Here is a 17,832-nt window from a genome sequence, read left to right on the forward strand (position 1 = left end):
GTATTCCCCTACGATGTTTCTTGAAATACGGATGCATGCTTCAGAATAGCAGGCTGTGCCTGTCTGTGTAAACCTTCCTCCCGCCGTCGGAGGACCCTGCTCCTCCCTTGCTAACCCTCAGTTCTCTCTTGAAATGCCACCTTCATTCCCACCAATCTAACTCACACGCTAATGCCCGTCCTCCTGGGACTCACTGGGAGACCATCACCCTCATTATTGTGAAACTTCATGTCTCGTAACTTTACCAGAAAAAAAGTCCAGAATTTGGCTCATCATCTGAACTCCCGTCCTTCAAAAAGCTGCTCAGCTTTTAGTTCTACTAGATTCTAATAAAAGATAAATATTCTTCACCTTTCCTGGTTCAACAGCTGGACCTGGATTTTCCTCTGTATTTCTTAAGATGAATTGGGGTTTAGAATGAGAAGTGTTCATCTGTTCCAAAAAGACAGCAAGAGACATTGTGACACCCAAGAAGAAAGAAACAGGGCCTTAGTGGGAGGTAGAGTGCTCCAGAATGTCACTCTTATTGTTTATTTACATGCCTAGTAGAGAGCTGATCCAGGTTGAAGCTCAAATAAGCACTTTTATCGCTGAAGAAGTTCAAAAGGCAGTGACTTCCAGGCATCGCTGAACAGACTCAAACAGTTGCTGGGGAAGGTTTTAGAATCTGGCATTTGTTGCTTGTCTCTTTGTCCCCTTGCATCTTTTGGTAGACGAGTGGTTCCCAATCTTTCCAGCATCATGGTACACTTAGAACACTGGGCAAACACGCGTAGCCCCCCGAGGCCAAAGGCTTAAGTGTCCCACACACTGTAAGCTGGTTAGAGCAGCAGGCTAAGTATGGCCAGCCTCCCCTGCTGCCCGGGACTGGCAGATGTGAGGTCTCAGGGATCCCTTTATAACCCTGGAGACAGAGCAGACTAGGATGCTTGTCTTAGGAGGCTTTGCTGGTGTGGATGTGGTCTGAGGCGCTACCCGGGTCATCATGAGCTTGATAACAAGGCATTGTTTAGCAGTGGACTGTGGGCTACAAGTCCGGAGTTTCCCTTCTCCACCTTCAGGAACCCAGGGGCCTTTGGCCTCAGGGACAGTCTGACCACTCTCTCTGTCATCAGTGCTGAGCTGTCTCATTTCGCAGCTCTGCACCTCAGCTTGTGTTCTCGCCTCCATTCTTGAGGGATCCTTCCCTTTAGAAATCCCCTCTCCTCCCCCAAGACCCGCTGTGCCTTCGGATCTGCATTTCTTGACTTGAATCATTTACTCCTTTTCCTTAGGAGCACACAGAGCTGATTGTCTCTCTCTCTCCAGCCCTGAGCCTAGATGCCTCACAGTATTCATTCCTTCTCTTCCTTCCTTTTCTGTCCTGCTATATCTTTGACTGTTCTTTTTCTCAGAAACACTTCCTAGGGCCTAGTCTCCTAATTAGCTCAGCATCTCAGTGGATTTAAGACCAAGTGGTCCTTGAATCCTGGCTGCAGAGCCCTGAGCGGGCCTGCCTCTGCTCTGGAGCCACCCCTCGGGCAGAAACACGGTGAACCCTCTGCAGTGAGTACACTGCCATGCCAGGGAGAGCTAAGACCCTCCTGCAGGGGACTAGCATGATTCAGGCTGAAGGGAGGTGAGTCTTAGGCCAATGTTTGCTGGAAGCATCTTAGGGTCTTCTGCAGATAGAGCCAGTGCCCTTTCTGGGGGCCTGTGGAGAAAATTTGGAGCCCTGGACTTCAGGCCAAGGCAGTAACAGGTGAAGAATCTCCCTGGGTTCCTTGGAGTCCACCAGTCAGTCAGTAGGCGGCCCACATCCTGTGTGCAGCCAGTAGAGAGATACTTGTACTCTGGCAGAGCCAGTTCCAAAGCAGGTGGCTATCGTGGCCAGAGTTCAGCTGTCCCTTAGGGCAGCGGTGTGGAGGAGAAGAGCCTGGGCTCAGGAAGGCACAAGCCTGGGGTCAGACCCCAGCTCTGCTGACTTTGGGCAAGTCACTAAACCTCTCTCTATCTGTTAAAGGGGTGAACAGATCCACCATCTCTGAGTCCTTGTGAAGAGGCCATGGAGTACACACTGAATTCCTCCCACACAGGGCCTGGCACCTGTACGTGCCTAGCAGTAGATAGTACCAGACTGTCCAAAGGCACCCTGGTCAAAGTGGAGAGAGGCTCGAGAGTGAAGCAAGCGCGGAGATGTCAAGACCTGAATGCTCCTTGTTCATCTTTCACCTTCTAGCCTATGGACAGGGCATCTTTAGGTGTGTTTTGACAAGCCTGAGACTGATTAGGGACTAGGCTTTTGCATGCCCCACAAAGCCTTAAGTTTACATTGGTGGCCCCAATACCACTCCAGGACTTGCCCAATTTGGGTTTAGGCAACATAACACACTTCTCGAGGCCAGACCACCCCCAGCCGTCCTCAGTGAGTAGCTTCAGACAAGGAAGCTTGGAGAGGCAGCCCTGAGTGGCCCAGCAGTCTCCAGACAGGGACCATGAATGGGAGGCACCTGGGCACTAAATGAAGCCCACGCAGGGTTCCGTTAGTGCATTCAGTGGGCCCTAGTGTCCCCTCAGCCTGTTGTGCTCCAGGGTCCGTTTCAGTAGATGCCGCTGTTGGTACGTTGTAAATAAAGTGACTGTGGTGGCTCTCGGTTCTCAGGCCCCAGCACTTAGGATGACCCAGGCCATGGCTGAGTGCTTCATGTGCCTTGTCTCACGTAATCCTCCTAGCTGCTCTGAGAGGCTAGTGCTCCTATTATCCCCATTTGACATCCAAGAACATAGGCTCAGAGAGGTTGAAACCCTGCCCGAGGTCAGCCTGTAGCTGGCAGGGCAGCCTGGCCAAAGTTTCGCTGTCCTAAAGCCTGAGGACCAGTAGCTATTCCTCCTTCCAGCTTTTGCAGGTTGGGCCTCATGGTAGGTGGGCTAGTAAGGTGGCCTTAAGCTTTCACCCAGGAGACCTGAGCACACTATGGGTGCCCTTGGGAGAGCAGGGCTTTTGGAGACCCCCGGGGCAGGTTTACACTTCCATGGTGGTTTACCATGAGACAGCCAGAGCCTCTATTCTGCCTCGTGCATCACCTCTGAAACCGCCAGTCAGGTTCTGATTCCCTAACAACACATATGCATACTGAGGGTTGTTTCTGAACAAAGCAAAACTAAGCCCAGCTCGATGTTGAGGTTAGCTCGAACCATCTCTGCAATACAGAAAACAAGCAGTTCTGAATTACAACCAAGAAATGGTATACGGAGGGTATTGGCAGAGAATAAAGGGGACAGATGAAAATCCGGACTTTTCTGAACCTTCCTGTCCTCAGTGAGCTCGTATGTAACCTTTCTGAGATCTCTGTCTCAAGGCATCGGGATTTGGATGGTTAATTGTTCTTGATGATGTTCACAGTAATTACACATGCAAATCCCTGTGGGTGAAAATATAGTCCATGAAGCCTTTTTTGCTTTGTAATTTTTATTTTGAGTAAATAACCAAGACAGCATTTTGGAGTTTTACTAATATGCTGCTGAATTAAAACGCATTACAAATATATTATTTTCTGCAATTCTGAGTATCAGTTCGTTTAACTGACCCTATTTTGGAGCCTTAATGCTTTGCAAAACCCTGCTTTTTGCTAGGTTTAGTCTCCTGTATTGTGAGCTGAGAGCTTAGTGCCTTCTGCACTGTCCCACCCTGCCCCTGCTCCCGGCCAGAGGCGAGTGTTTAGGCTCTTGGTCCAAATATGCTGATTCGGGAGAGCTCTGTCTGGTCTCTCCGTTTAGATGATGAGGTAACCGTGGGGAAGTTCTATGCCACTTTCCTGATACAGGACTACTTTAGGAAATTCAAGAAACGGAAAGAACAAGGACTGGTGGGAAAACACCCAGCGAAGAACACCACAATTGCCCTACAGGTGAATTATCGTTTGTTTGTTTTTCTCTCTTTCCACTAACAATTTTGCAAGCTTATTTGAAATACTAGAGAGCTGACTATTCACGGTTGAGCAGTACCACAAGGATTTTGTTAAACTGAGATACTACACACTCCCCAAAATGTGGACTGGTCATTTCTGGGCCACAAGGTAAGTGCCTGCATCTCCTTGCTTCCTCAGTGGTGTCCCGCATCTGCTGCTGGCCTCGCCCTGTGGGGCAGGACCCCAGAACAGCCCTGCAGGCACATCCCTGGGGGGAGGGAAGTCAGTGCTTGCACCCTGTCCTCCAGGCTTCCCCAAGGCAGTGTCTTCTAGGCAGGCAAGTCCAGCTGCTGCAGAGAGGTCCCAGGGTTTCCCCACAGCCCTAGCTGCCCAGTGAACAGCTTTCCATCCAAACGCAAGTGCTTCGTTTTGTTTCTGTTTGTTTCTTACCCCACTGCTTGTTGGTTTTCGGTCCATTTCAGTAACATCCATCACCTCCTAGTGTGTACAGTGTGCGTGCATGTGCGTGCGTGTGTGTGTGTTTGGTGTGTCTTGTCTGCGTGTTGTCGCCTGATGGCCTTGAGGCTTGCTGTGCAAGTGCTTCTCTCTTAGGAACCAGGCCAGCCTCTGGCCCCTCACCTCCACTCCAGCCCTGCCCCCGCCCCGGGCTCCTAGAGTGTGGGTGTGGCTTCAGGAACCTCTGGTACCAGCCAGAGTTAGTACAGTCAAGGGAGATAGAACCCCAGGTAAGCCCATGAGGATAGTAAGCACAGACTTTGAGATGGGAAGCAGGTGTGTGTAGAAGAAAGGGAATCACAGTAGAGAACTGCAGATATTGGGGCTGGGAAGCTGGTTTGTGAGTGCCATGATGGAGAGAGCAGGCTGAAGGAAGAATGGAAAAAAGGCACTAAGAGCCTGAAGAAGGGAACTACAGAGGTTGGCAAGCTGTCAGAAACAACTGTCCAAACCTTTTGAAAACCCTGTCATCCCTTCTACCCAAAGTGCCTTAAATCCATTGTGAGTAAGATAAAGAATCTTTTTCCTTTTTTATTCATTTACTCTAAAATCACTTTTATGTCCCTCTTGTCACCGTGTGTCTTATATTTGGCCTCGTAGGTATTGATGAGGTTCAATGTGGAGCAGGCATTCTGTTTTTTTTTTTTTCTGGAGAAAAATGCCCAGCATTGTTGTGTGTTCAAAGTGGTGGTAACTACCAAAGCGGAAGCTTGTCCATGATCTTGCTGAGAGAATATGAGTATGAATATGGATGACAATGAGTGAGCGAATGAATCAGTGTGGAGTTCGTATATATGAGTGTGGAGTTCGTATATATATATGGTGAGTTAGTGGATGTTAATTCAAGGTGAAACCTCTGCTGTGCCCAGAAAGCCGCAGGGGTTGGGGGAGGAGGTGTACGTGGAGGGAAGGAAAGCCACTGAATCGGAAGACAGTCTCTAGTTTGTTTCTCTCTGATCACCTAGCCTAAAGGAGCTCAGTGAATCCCAGGCCCAGTTAAATAGCTCAGGTCATAGAATTTGTGCGTAAAGCTCTTTTGCCTCTGGTCGATCCAGTTTGCAAACTGACAGTCCTCCTGGACCCCTGTGCACAACTAGCCTTAGAGGAAGCAAACTGAAAAGATGTGTGTAAATTTGAACAGGCCTCTGGTCCATATGTTCTTGAGGGAAGCAAGGACAAGTTGGGTGCAAGGAGAGGGTATGATTGATGTGTTTTTGAAGGCTCTTCTCTAAAGTAGCCCTGAGCTTGGAGGTCTAGGGCTGGCCAGATATCAGTTATGTGGTGCCCTCTATTTATAGGGAACTGCTTGCATTCTGGAAATCTAGTTAGTGGGGTTGAAACGTGTTGAATTTTCTGGCGGGGGAAAAGACTGTTTCATCGACGCCTTGTGTCTTAATTTAGCTCTGTGTAATGAGATTTCTGTTTTCTGTGGAAAGCATGTATGATAACCAACTAGGTCCGATTATACCTTTCTTCGGGCCCCTGATACTTCTCAATTAGATGGCTTCAGTATTTGCTGTGGTGGCTGGATCTAGTTTTTTGATATTTTAAAACATGCAGAAACAACACATGATTAAATAATATTCATGTACGGGGTTCACTGAGTCTTAAGTCAAATGATGCTAAAACTGCATTGATAGATCACGGGTTAAAAGACTCTATTACACGGTGTTAAAATAACGTCAAGGGTTTTTTTCATCTAAACATTTTTCATTCTGTTGTTTATGGAAAGAGTTTTATTTCCGTGGTAAAATTCAAATATTTCCACTTAGATGATAATATCAATACACTTTGACATAGTTCCCGTGGGAGTTGAGGCTATGTCTATATTTTATGTTGAGTACACAGCATAGAAAATTAAGTTGTGTTCATAATCTTGACAGATAAATTCTATAAATGCATTTGATTCTGAAACAAACATTAAAAATAGAAAATTCCTGTCTCTTTGAAGGATAATTCTCATTACATTTTTGGCTTCCTCTGCTGTAGAAATGGCTTTAGATGTGATTTGTTACTCTACGTTAATTAGCATGAAAAGGTTCTTCTCTCTGCATGATGAAGTAGTACATGGTGATAAGGCGGTTAGGGGAATCGGGTCCACAGCAATGGGAGGAGTGTACCAACACTGTATCTAGGACAAGCACACGTGTTCACAAGGAAGCCCCTGAAAGTGGGCATAGCATGTTGAGAAGTGGGGTGACTCACTTCTCCCCTGACAGGGTACCACATGGCGAACGGACTGATTGCTGCTGGAAAATGGAGTGTGGGCATCCTAGTGTGAGCACAGGAGCAGAGACGTAGGCATGTGTGTGCTTGTGCTGCGTAGAGTGCAGTCTGTCGGAACGGGTTTTACAACTGGTCCAAATTGTCTGCGTCCCCCTCCGGAATGGTTTTTAGGAGCACACAGATGTACTACGGTTTTCAACCTGCAGGCACCGTCTGATTGCTCTATTCAGACCAACTGCAGTGTTGCCTTCTACGTGAAGGAGAAGGGCCTGAGGAACTCCTGGATCCGAGTGTGGTCAGGAGCTCGGCATCTGGGGCCCTCTGACCAATGTGATCTGGATGAGTGTGTAGTTTTCATCTGTCCATTCATTTTCATCATTAAAACCAACCTTCTCTCAAGTCCCTCTCCAAAGAGGGAAATAGAGAAGCTGCATCTGGCCTTGCTTTCTTTCTCCATCCATCTCTGACATGCCATATTCACTTTAGTTTGACTCAGCATTTGCTCTTCATCCATTGTTGGCTGCCTCCAAGTGACCTGCAAGTTTCCACGAGGAGCAAATTAAAACAAACAGCTAAGCAGCCATGAAAACAGTCCCCTTTCCAGCAAGTAGTAATGCCCATTGAATGTCCCATCATTCCCTCCAGACACAGACACGAATTAGTCCAGTATATGATGGATAAGAATAAGAAAAGATCCCAAAGTGGGAAAAGTTTTGTTCATTTCTCTTTCTTTCAACACTTAAGAATTTCCCTTAGGCAAAAGACATGGGCTCTGATGGAATCCGAGGAGATGCCTGTTCTCCACTCATCCCAGATGGGAGCCTGTCCATCCAGTGACAGTAAAATTTTATAGGGATAGTCTCTTTTACCTGTTTGGAAGTTGTGTTTAGGGAGGAGGCCATTATTTCTAGCTATAAAGAATTAGGTTGTTAAACCATGTCATTTTAAAGCCTGTGCCACTGCCAACAGATGGTGATGTAGGCGGTCCAGTGGAAATGTGGGTGGTATACCAGAAACAAATGACTCTTTGTTCCTGATGTGCCTTGATGTTGCCTTCTCAGGGAGGTGTAAAAACAGAGAACAGGCCATTCCACAGACATTTAACTGACAGCGTCAGACTCCTGTTGTCAAGCCACTTTAGCCTAAAATGTAGTGAGATTTTTTTGTTTTGTTTTGTTTTTTAAAGCATGATTCCATCTAAAGCCATAAAAAGGCTTTTTTTAATTTAAGAGGAGAACAGATGCTAACAGATAAGATTTCACCGGCTGATTCATTTGTTTCAGATGCTTGAACGGATGCTTTAGAATTTTCTGCCTGAGCTACGGCACCAAGCTGGTTAGTCGGAAGGCGTTTGTGGCTAAGGCCTTGAAAGGGAAAAGTCTCAAGTGGGCTTATTTCTACTGAAACAGCATTTCAGGAGAAATGCAGGAAAAAGCAAACCCAAGGCCCCGGGGAGACCCCTTCCAAGCAAAGCACTCCTCCAGAGGTGGAAGCGGGCTGTGGCCCATCTGCGGAGCCACGGCCGCCTGTCACGGATGCTGCTCACAGTGGCTCTTTTTCATGAAAGGGAACATACAAGGCTTAACAGCTTTGGCTTCCAAGCAGAGACTCAGAAAGGGAAAGAGAGAGAGAGAGCAAAGGAGGGGGGCAGCCGCCCCACAGAGAAATGAAATGAACACAACTTCCTGATGCTGGCCAGTAAAAAAAAAAATAAATTTTTAAATAATAAAAAGAATAAGCAGACCTGCTTAAGATGGGCAGCTGACTCCGTTCCAAAGTCCTGCATCCCTAGTTTGCCTGAACGCCCAAAGACTGGCAGGCCCCTTGGCACTGAGCTGACAGAGTTCCTTTTATATCCCAGTACGTCATGACCTCCTGACCAGCCAGCTCCTGCTCTCTGCAGTCTCCCAGTTCAGATCGCAGTGAGAAATGGACAGGACAGGAAGCTCAGATACACCCATTTAAACTAACACATAACACCTGCATGCCAGCCAATCCAGGCAACACCTCAGGTTCCATCTTAACGTGTCCACGGGAAGTACCACCACACCCAAACCTCATTTACCATTGTCCGTCTTTAATTTGTGCTCAGAGCCAGTCTGGGGATGCCTCTTTGGAAACTGTGTGGTCTAGTTTCAAGGACACTGGGAGTCAGGAAACTTGGGTTCTAGTCCCAGCTCCAGCGTTCACTTGCTGTGTGACTTTGGGCAAGACACTTAACCTCTCTGTGCCTCAGTTTCCCCGTCTGTAAAATGGGGGTAATAATGTCGACCTACCTCACAGGGCTGTTGTGAGGAATAGCTAAGTGATTGTAAAGCACTTTGAACGTATAAATGCTTATTATTAAGACTACAACAATAATATCATATGCCTGTTTACTATCAGAACTTTAAGAAATTCTTGTTTTTCTTTTACCTCTTTTCTGTTCTGTAACTCTAGTTACCCATTGAAAAAGAGAACTTTCTCCATTTTAAGATATCTAGGAAATGCATAAAGATGTAAACAGAGGTAACAGTACAGATTGCATTTTCAAATCTCAAGAACTGTAGGTTTTTGCCCAAGAAATCACTTGATGAGCTTAGTTCTGTGCCTGCAAGTGTCAAGGCGTCTGATCTGAAAGTCTCAGCCAATTCTAAGCGGTGGTGCAAGAAGTCTGCACAACCGATGCTGAGCCAGGATACTCAAAATGGCCAATTGGAGTTTTAGAATGAATATTCAAAAGTAATCTTAGTGCAAAAACAATGGGGAAGAATCTAAAAACTTGAAATCTCTCAACCATCTAGAAGAAGGAAGGGCACGTTAGCCCCTTTCATCTGCTGGTCTATGCAGACTGGAGGCTGTGTGTGTGTGAGTGTGTGTGTGTGAGAGAGAGAGAGATGGGCAGTGGAGAATGTGGTGGAGAGAGCCAGCAGAACCTGGGGGAGTGCTGTTCCTGAGTGAGGTGAAAGCTCTTCCAGTGCCCTGGGAATGCAGGGAGCCCTGGAAAGCAGCCAAGGATGAGCAGTGGCACCTGTGGGAAGGACACTCCTACAGGCCCATCCTGTGCATTACTGACAGCAGAATGACTCCCAGCCTGGAGGTCTCTTCCAATGAGGTCTTTTGTGCCTGTGGGCATTTGGCCTATTCCTCTCGTGGCTCACCATACCAGGCGATCTGACCCGCTTGGGTTCAGGTGGACCTTGTGGCCTCAGTGTTGAACTCGCCCAGCCCCAGGTTCTGCTCCCACATGTGCAGAACATAGTAAGCCTAGGCACCCTCAGTGGCTGTGTGGATTCTCATGCAGAATCCATAGGGCCTGAGAGCAGGTTTGATTTCTCCATAGTGCTCCATGTGTGGTGGTGTGGAGAATCGGGTTGAAAGTCAGCCAAACAGACTCTAATATGGCTGGACCACTTGTTAAGATGTTGAAACATGTCAGTACCTGGTAGTTGACAGCCTTGCCCCTAGCACCTTGAGTCTCCTCAGCCTTGCCAACATCCCAGCCCCTATCCCAGACCCCTCTGTGATCCAACAGCTAAAGGGCTAATGCCTGGAACAGCAGGGGGCCTCAGGGACCCGGGTATGGCTGAAGGCCTGCATCTGCTCTGATTGGTCACTGCCAGAGATATACCAGTTACTAAGAATTTGGTGCATTGTCTCTGAAAGGGAGCTGGTCATCCCTGTGGTAACAGGGAAGGAGCTGATCTCCATCTGAGTAATGGTCCCTCTGTTTGTCTCAAGTTTATGAAGCACTAAGGAACAATATACACCACTCCACAGCCTATATCACCCCAGTCTTGCAGGGCCAGTGTGACCAGTTGTCTTCTAGATCCAAGTCTTCACACACAAAACCTCAACAGAAAAGCCTTGAACAATTCACATGGGCAGTGTTTTGACTTGGCTTTCTCCACAGTCCTTCCAAATAAGTAGCTGGAAAGTGGCAGCTTTCTAGGTGGGACTTACAGGAAACCAAAGAGACTCTTGCCCCACTTGGGCTTGCTCTGTTGCTAAGTAACAGCATTGGCTGTGGTTGGTAGCTAGGGCCAGTTTATGAAAAAGACAGCTAGAAATAGTGAAGGCTACCACCCTGGCTTTGACTTGAAAGGGAAATAAGGCTTCCTGGAAACTTGGTTTAGAGTCAGACTGAGGAGATGCCTTTGTCATTTCTCTTGGACCTTGGCAGAATATAGCTTCAAATGTAGAAAGAGTTGTAAGAGACTAGTTAAGTCAGTTATCTCAGAATCTTCATAGACACACACAACAAACTAGGTGTTAAACTCCTGAATTTAAAAAACAAAAAGTTTCAGGCCAATGTCCCATCTACGGGAAGCAAACGACAAGACGGCCTCATCTCAAACAGCCTGTACTATGGCATAGCCCCCTCCGGATAATCCGTAAGATTGTCGGGTATTGTGTTTTATACACTTTCTGAAGAGGGGTGATTTTTTCCCTCTTAGAATAGTAATGATTTTCAAAAGTGTTTGAGAAGATAGAATTGCTGAAAATAAAGGCAACTTATATTATGCAGTAGTAAAAAGATCTTAAATATTGTAGAACGTTATTTAATAATATCTACCTAGTATCTCTGCCTAGCCCAAATGTGTCACAATCCAATTATCCACAGGAAGGAGCTTGCCAAAACTTGGTGACGGTTCCATGGTACCTGGGTGAATTCATTCTTTCTGGAATGTCTTAGACCTAAAAAAGATGTCTGTTTGGGGAAATGGGCGGGCATATCACTCTAAGGCAGTAGCAAAGGCAACCCATTAAAGAATGCCAAAGGCTAGCTCAGAGAACCCACATGAAGGACATTTCTTCTGGACGTGGAGAAAGCTCAGCAGAATCAGAGGAATCCTAGACAGGGTGAGGAGTCGTGTGCTTGAGGAGAAGATAGTGTTGTCTCTCTGAGGGCAGCTTGGTCTAGAGCAGCAGTTCTCAAGCTTTGTGGTCTTCGGACCCTTTTGTACTCTGAAAAATTATTGCAGACTCTTGTGTATCCATGTTTACTGTATTGTAAACTAAAACTGCTTTGGTCTGTAGGTCTGCTTCTGTTCTCCATCTGCCTGAAGGAGCTAGGTTAGGGAGAAGAGAAATTCTTAAAATACAGGAGTATGCAAGCACAGATGCCAGAACGATGCTGTCAGCACACATCGTGTGGCCTTTGGAAAATGCTGCAGTGTGCTCATGACAGAACAAGGGTGTAAGAGGCAAAGAGCGTCCTAGTATCATTATAAAAATCACATTGACCTCATGGACCCCTGAAGATGTCTTGGGGATCCCCAAGGTTCCTAAACCACACTTTGAGAGCTGCCGTTACAAAAGAACAAGCTAAAATCGCCCTTAAAGCAAGAGGGCGTTTGGGGTCTTTTTATGATTTCCCTTGTTAAAGGGCCTCCTGTGTAGTAGCACTGCCCCTAACCTGACCCTTTCCCTTCTGCATCTCTCTCCAACCCCAACCCATTTATGTAGACAGAAGCTGCCCGTGCCCCATGTTATCCTCCTAAGTTTAGGCTGAGGGTCCTATCACACTTGCTCAGGTCTTACTACCTGTGCTGATCTGGGGAGTGATGGTCTGGATTAGTGCATGACAGAGCTTTTTTTAAAAATCTCAGCTCCTTAGGGTACAACTGAGGCTAAGAATGTGTACCAACATAGGATTAGTTTTAATGACAACTCATGATAATTTAGTTATAAATGTTGATTTAGTTATAAATGAGTTCTGCTAAGTTACTTGAAAGAAGATGAACTTTGATTAAGTGGTACCCCCCAGTCAGGTTCATAGGTGAGTGAGGGCATGGCAGACTTGATTCCAGCCTCTTTCCCAGCAGATGCAATGACTTTCTCATGGTGGTGGTTGAGGTGGGAGCTTGGGAGAGGAGAGCCCAGCATAGTGTCATGGGAAGAGAAGGCCTAGGAGTCAAGAGTCCTAGCTGAGCCTCTGCCTAGTTTGGGCAGATAATTTAACCAAATGAGAATTACCTCGGTCTTCCCTCCCTCCCAGGATGTAGTGAAATAACATCTGTGAGACCGCAATGACAGGTGTAAAAGATGTTATCAGAATAGAAGTTGTGATTTGTAGCTTCTGCTGAGCCAACTTTTATGTAATACTCTTGCCATTACCAGGAAACTGGCAAGAATTTGTGATTCTTGTGTTAAAACTACAGCCAAGAATCAAGATAGAGCAGGGAAAGGTCCTGTATCACTTTAGGTAATTTTGGCAAAGTTTTCTTTATCTTTCAAAGTGATGGTTAAAAAAAACCTCAATATATCCAGCTGAGCCCAACCCTGGGGGAAGGCCTGGCAGAGTAACTTAGGGGGTAATGCCACAGCTGGCTTCAGTAAGTGTCGGAATCACCACGGATAGCTAATAGAGTGTTGTGCTCATGATTCGCAGCCAGTATATTTAACGGAGACCTGTTCACAATTTTTTTTTTTGTTGACAATTTTTTTTGTTGTTCACAATGGACAAAAAGGCCACACTGTCACATTTTCCCTGGAGGAAAACAATAACAAAATAAGGGGCGTGTCAGTGTGTGATGTGATGTGTGGATGTGAGTGCGCCTGTGTTTGTGTGTGTGGAGGAGGCAGAAGACAGCTTGTAGCTGAACAGGTTCTGTAAGAATTTAATCTCTCATTCTTCCTTCTCACAGAGCTAGCCTAAAAGTATCCCCTCTAATTTGGTATGGGCCGAAACCTACTAAAGGGTTAATCAGAACCAAGATGACTGTGTGGGGGGCCAGCCTTGGCTGAGTGAAACCTGCCAGTGATGGAGAACAGACTCTGCCACTGTAGGGCTCTTGGGCTGGAGACAGAAGGCCTGGTGCTCACGTCCCGAAGATGAATGGCCTGGCCCAGTCCAGACTCGAGAGCTGCATCTCCTATCTTCACTGTTACAGTGTAGGTCCAGGAGGGTGCCTTGGGGGTTTAGCTTGCTGTAGTGGTGTGAGAGGTGGTGGACGTGTGTATCTGATGGAGCTATCTTTCCAGGACAGGCTGTGGAACCATTTTAAATGCATCCAGGTAGGCAAAGTTTAAAATAACCCTAAAAGTCATCAAAAGAAAGGGAGATAATGAATGTTCATATTTGATGTTAAAATATCATAATGGTATGCTATTGCTTCAGAAATGTTTAGAGAGATTTCATGGTTTGTTGGTTTTTTTGTGTGTGACTTAATCATTCATTACAGTAAGTATCTATAAAATTCCAATTAAATGGTGTCTAAAATTTAAAGCAGCAGTCTACAGGCAAAGCGCCAACATTTCTTTTTTAAAGAAATATTTATTATAACATCTAGCATTTTAAAATCAACCAGAAATGAGGCTTGATTCCGTTTAATATTTTATAAGATTGGACATCTTAAAACAAGTCAATAATGTTTATATTTTATAGCAATTCTGTGTTTATTCAAAACCATAATACTACTGTGATGTTAATGGAATGACTTTATATGGCTTTAATTGTGTTGGTTTAAGTGCTAATGACCACATTTCAAATTAAAATAGTATTTTCTGATAGAGGTAGACAGAGATACGAAATATGAAAGACTAGACAGTTTTACTGACTGTAAAGTATTTATTTCAAGGGAAATGTTCTTTTTTTTTAGAGCTGTGGGGAAAAAGTACATTTTTCAAGAGTTTAAGGTAGTTTTCTGCGTTTTTTGGAATTGGACCTTGTGCCTATGGAATTTTTGGAGCAGTTTAAGCTACCTTGAAGCTCGATACATGTGCTAGAAAAACTTCATTTTCATGTTTTATGATATGTAATAAATTCAGGGTGCTGCCCTTAAGCTTCATTTCAACTCAAGTTTGGGAACATCTGTTTCCCTGACTCCCAGCCATGGCAGACACCCCGCCCTAGTTGCACCCCACCCTTGTCGTCCTTCCTGAGTTCACCCGTGGAAGAGTAAAGGCTCTCCCTGACTCTTAAAAGGGGTGTGTTTGCCTGTGTGGGGCAAGCAAAATATAACCATGATTACTGAACCTCCGCTTTCGTGTCTGGGAAGAGTGCTGCCCCCCTCCCATGTCTCTTTAATAAATATGTTGTCATTTTTTTTCCTTTGGAAGTGGCATCTGGGGCCACCTCTCAACTTTCTCCATGATTATGTTGCAAACAAATGATCTGTCCTGTGTCTGTTCACTGCATTACCCTGTCATCCAACCCTGACCTTGTGTATCAGTGAAGACGTGCTGGAGACAGTTTTTGTTTTTATTATGCAATTATATGTGTATTTCAATGAAATGTCAACAAGTCAACAAAGGATGATGTTAAAAATTATCCAAATAAATAGTTTTCTATTTCTTTTAATTGGACCTAGTCCAGTCAGTTGAATGATGGTAAAGAGGATTATCTGTTTTTGTTTAAAATCAAGAGGGTACCTGGCCCGTACTGCCTTGTAACATGGATTAATGTACATGATTTATTTGGGGGTACTGACTTAGTATGTCGTTACTATGCTAATTTTGTGGAGACAGCGGCAGGTGTCTCAAACTCTGTCCCTTCTTGTTTGTGGGCCTCAGATCTGAAACAGACCTTTCTTCCTAGTTAATTCAAGATCAGACTCTACCAAACCCTTGCTTAGCTTAGCTTGTCTTGGTATTTGTACCCTAGAAAAGTCTGAATGAACTGCAGGCCATTTAATACTGTTGAGTACCACCTTTCTTCACAGGCCTGCAGCTCTGCTGTGTAAGCTGTTACCAACATGACATTAGACTTGGCTTCTTGATGTTGTAAGTGGATCCACCTCAGAACCAGTGCAGCCCCAAGCTCAGATGTGCCGGACTTGGGAGTCCTAAGGAGAGGGGTGTGTGTGTGCGTGCACGTGTATGTCTCATGCCTGTGATCAGAGGGACAGGAGGGTGAGAGGCAGCCTCGCAGACCCGAGAACTGCCCTGGGTTTGGCCCTGAAACATGACTTCCTTTTCCTTACAAAACCACAGCATCCCTAGTCAGGAACCTTAAAGCTTTGACTCCTGGCAATTCTTTCACTCCCACAATTTGCGAACTAGAAAGATCTGCTGCTCCTGTACTCAAAGAGTGGTTTAAACCAGACCCATTTTTAACAGCAGCATCTTATGGGCTTGGTGCTTTTACAAAGTAGGCCATTTTTCTAAGATCCTCTTGGGAAGTTCCTGTGCAACTTTACATTTTAAATTTACCTCACCAGTGACCATGGCATCTGCAGAAGACCAGTTCTGAGAATCCTTACAACAGCAGAGCCCAGACCTGCTGACACCTCTCCCCACTGTTCGGTTTTGTTTCCACTGTGTGTCTCATGACTCAAGCATAGTCCTGATGTTTTGTCTGTGTCCTTGCCACAGCTGCGCACTCACCACTGGTGTTGTGGAGGAAGGACAGGGCAGTGGGCTCCTCCCCTGTGACCTGCCACTTGGCCTAGTTCTCCTGTGGAGACCTGCACAACCAATGTCTCAGACATTCTCTAAGACTTTTTCAGCTGCTAAGTAGCTTTTTTTTTTTTAAGTAGCAGGCAACTGACAGCATGAGGAGGCTCCTGCCTGGATACAGGATGGGTGGCCATAGACCTAGGGGCCAAAAAGGAAATGCCTTTCAGATGCAAGTCTTTTTGTGCAAAAGGATAAAGCAGCTGTATAGTCCCTATTAGTCTTTCAGTTAGCATGCTATTTCTCTTCAAATTGGTGGTCAAAACATAATTTCACCTCAGCCAGCTACCTCACCTTCCCCCACATATAGTCCGTAACCATCTTAGAATGCTTCCCTAACAAAGTTGTAAACAGTGGAAAGGCTTCTCCCAGGCCTCCGGCAGGGGAAGGTTCTTTCCCGATAGAGCAGGGACCCAGGGTGGAGAAGGCTGGCTGGGAGGGCCCTGGGGAAATGCAGAATGTCTGTGAGGGGCCTGGAGGAAATCACCTGGTGGCTTCTCAAACTGACTGCAGGGGGTGGTGAGCCACTTTAAATCTGTTGTAGTCTTCAGGAGGATACTGAGTGGTTTATGAGTTCTCAGCCTGCACTCAGGCTGCAAGCCAGGGCACGTGGGTGGTCGTGGAGGCTGGGCACTGCACAGCAGCCCAGGTCTGTATGCATGTCGATCGTTGTGTCGTGGTCCTGAGTGTGCGGGCGGCTGTGGTTGTCGTGTCACTCCCTCGTTCCCATGGCTTTTCAGCAGAACCAGGGCCCTGATGGCTACTTGGTCTGCCTGCTTCTCTGGCACCTGCCTCTAGGCTTCCTCATCCTGGAGAACCAGGGAGTCCTAGTACCCTCTCTAGAATGTCCTGGCTGTGCTCTGTAGTATGTGGGCTCAGGGAGATGCTGCTCTGCAGGCGATCCCTCTGAAGAGTGTCATTTAGACAAGGGTGCGGGCCCTTGGCCCTGGTGAGCCCCAGTACTCCCCCTGGGGCCTTGATGCCCAGATACAGCCAGGCAGGTGGAGGCAATTGAAAAGGAAGTTACTGGCTTGAAGGCCTCAAGCATTCCAGCCTGGGACCATCCTGACCATCTCGAACTCCTGACCATGCCCAGCAATGCTTAGTCTGCAGGGATACCTTCAGTTACATTCAACCAAGTAGTGGGTTCCCTGGATTTTCCTTTGGAGAATTCTTCCCCTCCCACAGCTGATTCAGGCAGGAGCAGAGCCGAGACCCAGGTCAGATCCAGGCACACGTGTTGTCTAACCTGTTCTGCCATTTTCATTGATCTAGGCGGGATTAAGGACACTACACGACATTGGGCCAGAAATCCGACGGGCTATATCCTGTGATTTGCAAGATGATGAGCCAGAAGAAGCAAACCGAGAAGAAGAAGATTTGTTCAAAGTAATTATTCCACGCCTAGCTACACACTGGCCACCTGGAAGTACCAGGGCAGGACTCCGATTTGGGCAGTTAATGATCTACAGAAGAGTCTGGAGAATACAAGCCAGCCCCGGGGCCTAGAGGGACTTGCAGACCACGCCCCCATAGGCCCTCCCACTCACTGGCACCTCTTCGAGGGCCAGGCCTGCTCATTCTCTGACCTTGCCCCCCTTCCCCACACTGTCAGCTTCTGGGGAGTTTGGCCACAGCCACTGACCAGTTGTGGGTGAGCATCTTGGGTCCTTCTAGAAGCTGCCTGTATCACCCCCCTTCTTCCTTGGGCTAACTATTCGATCTGCCAGCTGGGCCTCAGCCCTGCAACCCAGAGAGCATACCCATTGCCCAACCTCTGGGGCTGCCAACCAGCCCAGATGGTTATAAAAGTTACTTCAACTTG

The 17,832-nt window shown here is 46.6% G+C and overlaps 1 protein-coding gene across 11 annotated transcripts in view; it reads left to right on the forward strand.

Annotated features, from left to right (window-relative positions):
- CACNA1D (calcium voltage-gated channel subunit alpha1 D) overlaps positions 1-17,832 on the forward strand; it is a 386,495-nt gene that overhangs the window by 356,694 nt on the left and 11,969 nt on the right. For all 11 annotated transcript variants that reach the window (XM_049862927.1, XM_049862928.1, XM_049862930.1 and 8 more), the window contains 2 exons: positions 3,757-3,887; positions 17,283-17,396. In XM_049862927.1, the coding sequence (XP_049718884.1) occupies positions 3,757-3,887; positions 17,283-17,396 (245 nt within the window). The remainder of the gene's footprint in view (positions 1-3,756; positions 3,888-17,282; positions 17,397-17,832) is intronic.

The sequence above is a fragment of the Elephas maximus genome, chromosome 20 (genome assembly GCF_024166365.1).
Source record: "Elephas maximus indicus isolate mEleMax1 chromosome 20, mEleMax1 primary haplotype, whole genome shotgun sequence".
NCBI lineage: Eukaryota > Metazoa > Chordata > Mammalia > Proboscidea > Elephantidae > Elephas > Elephas maximus.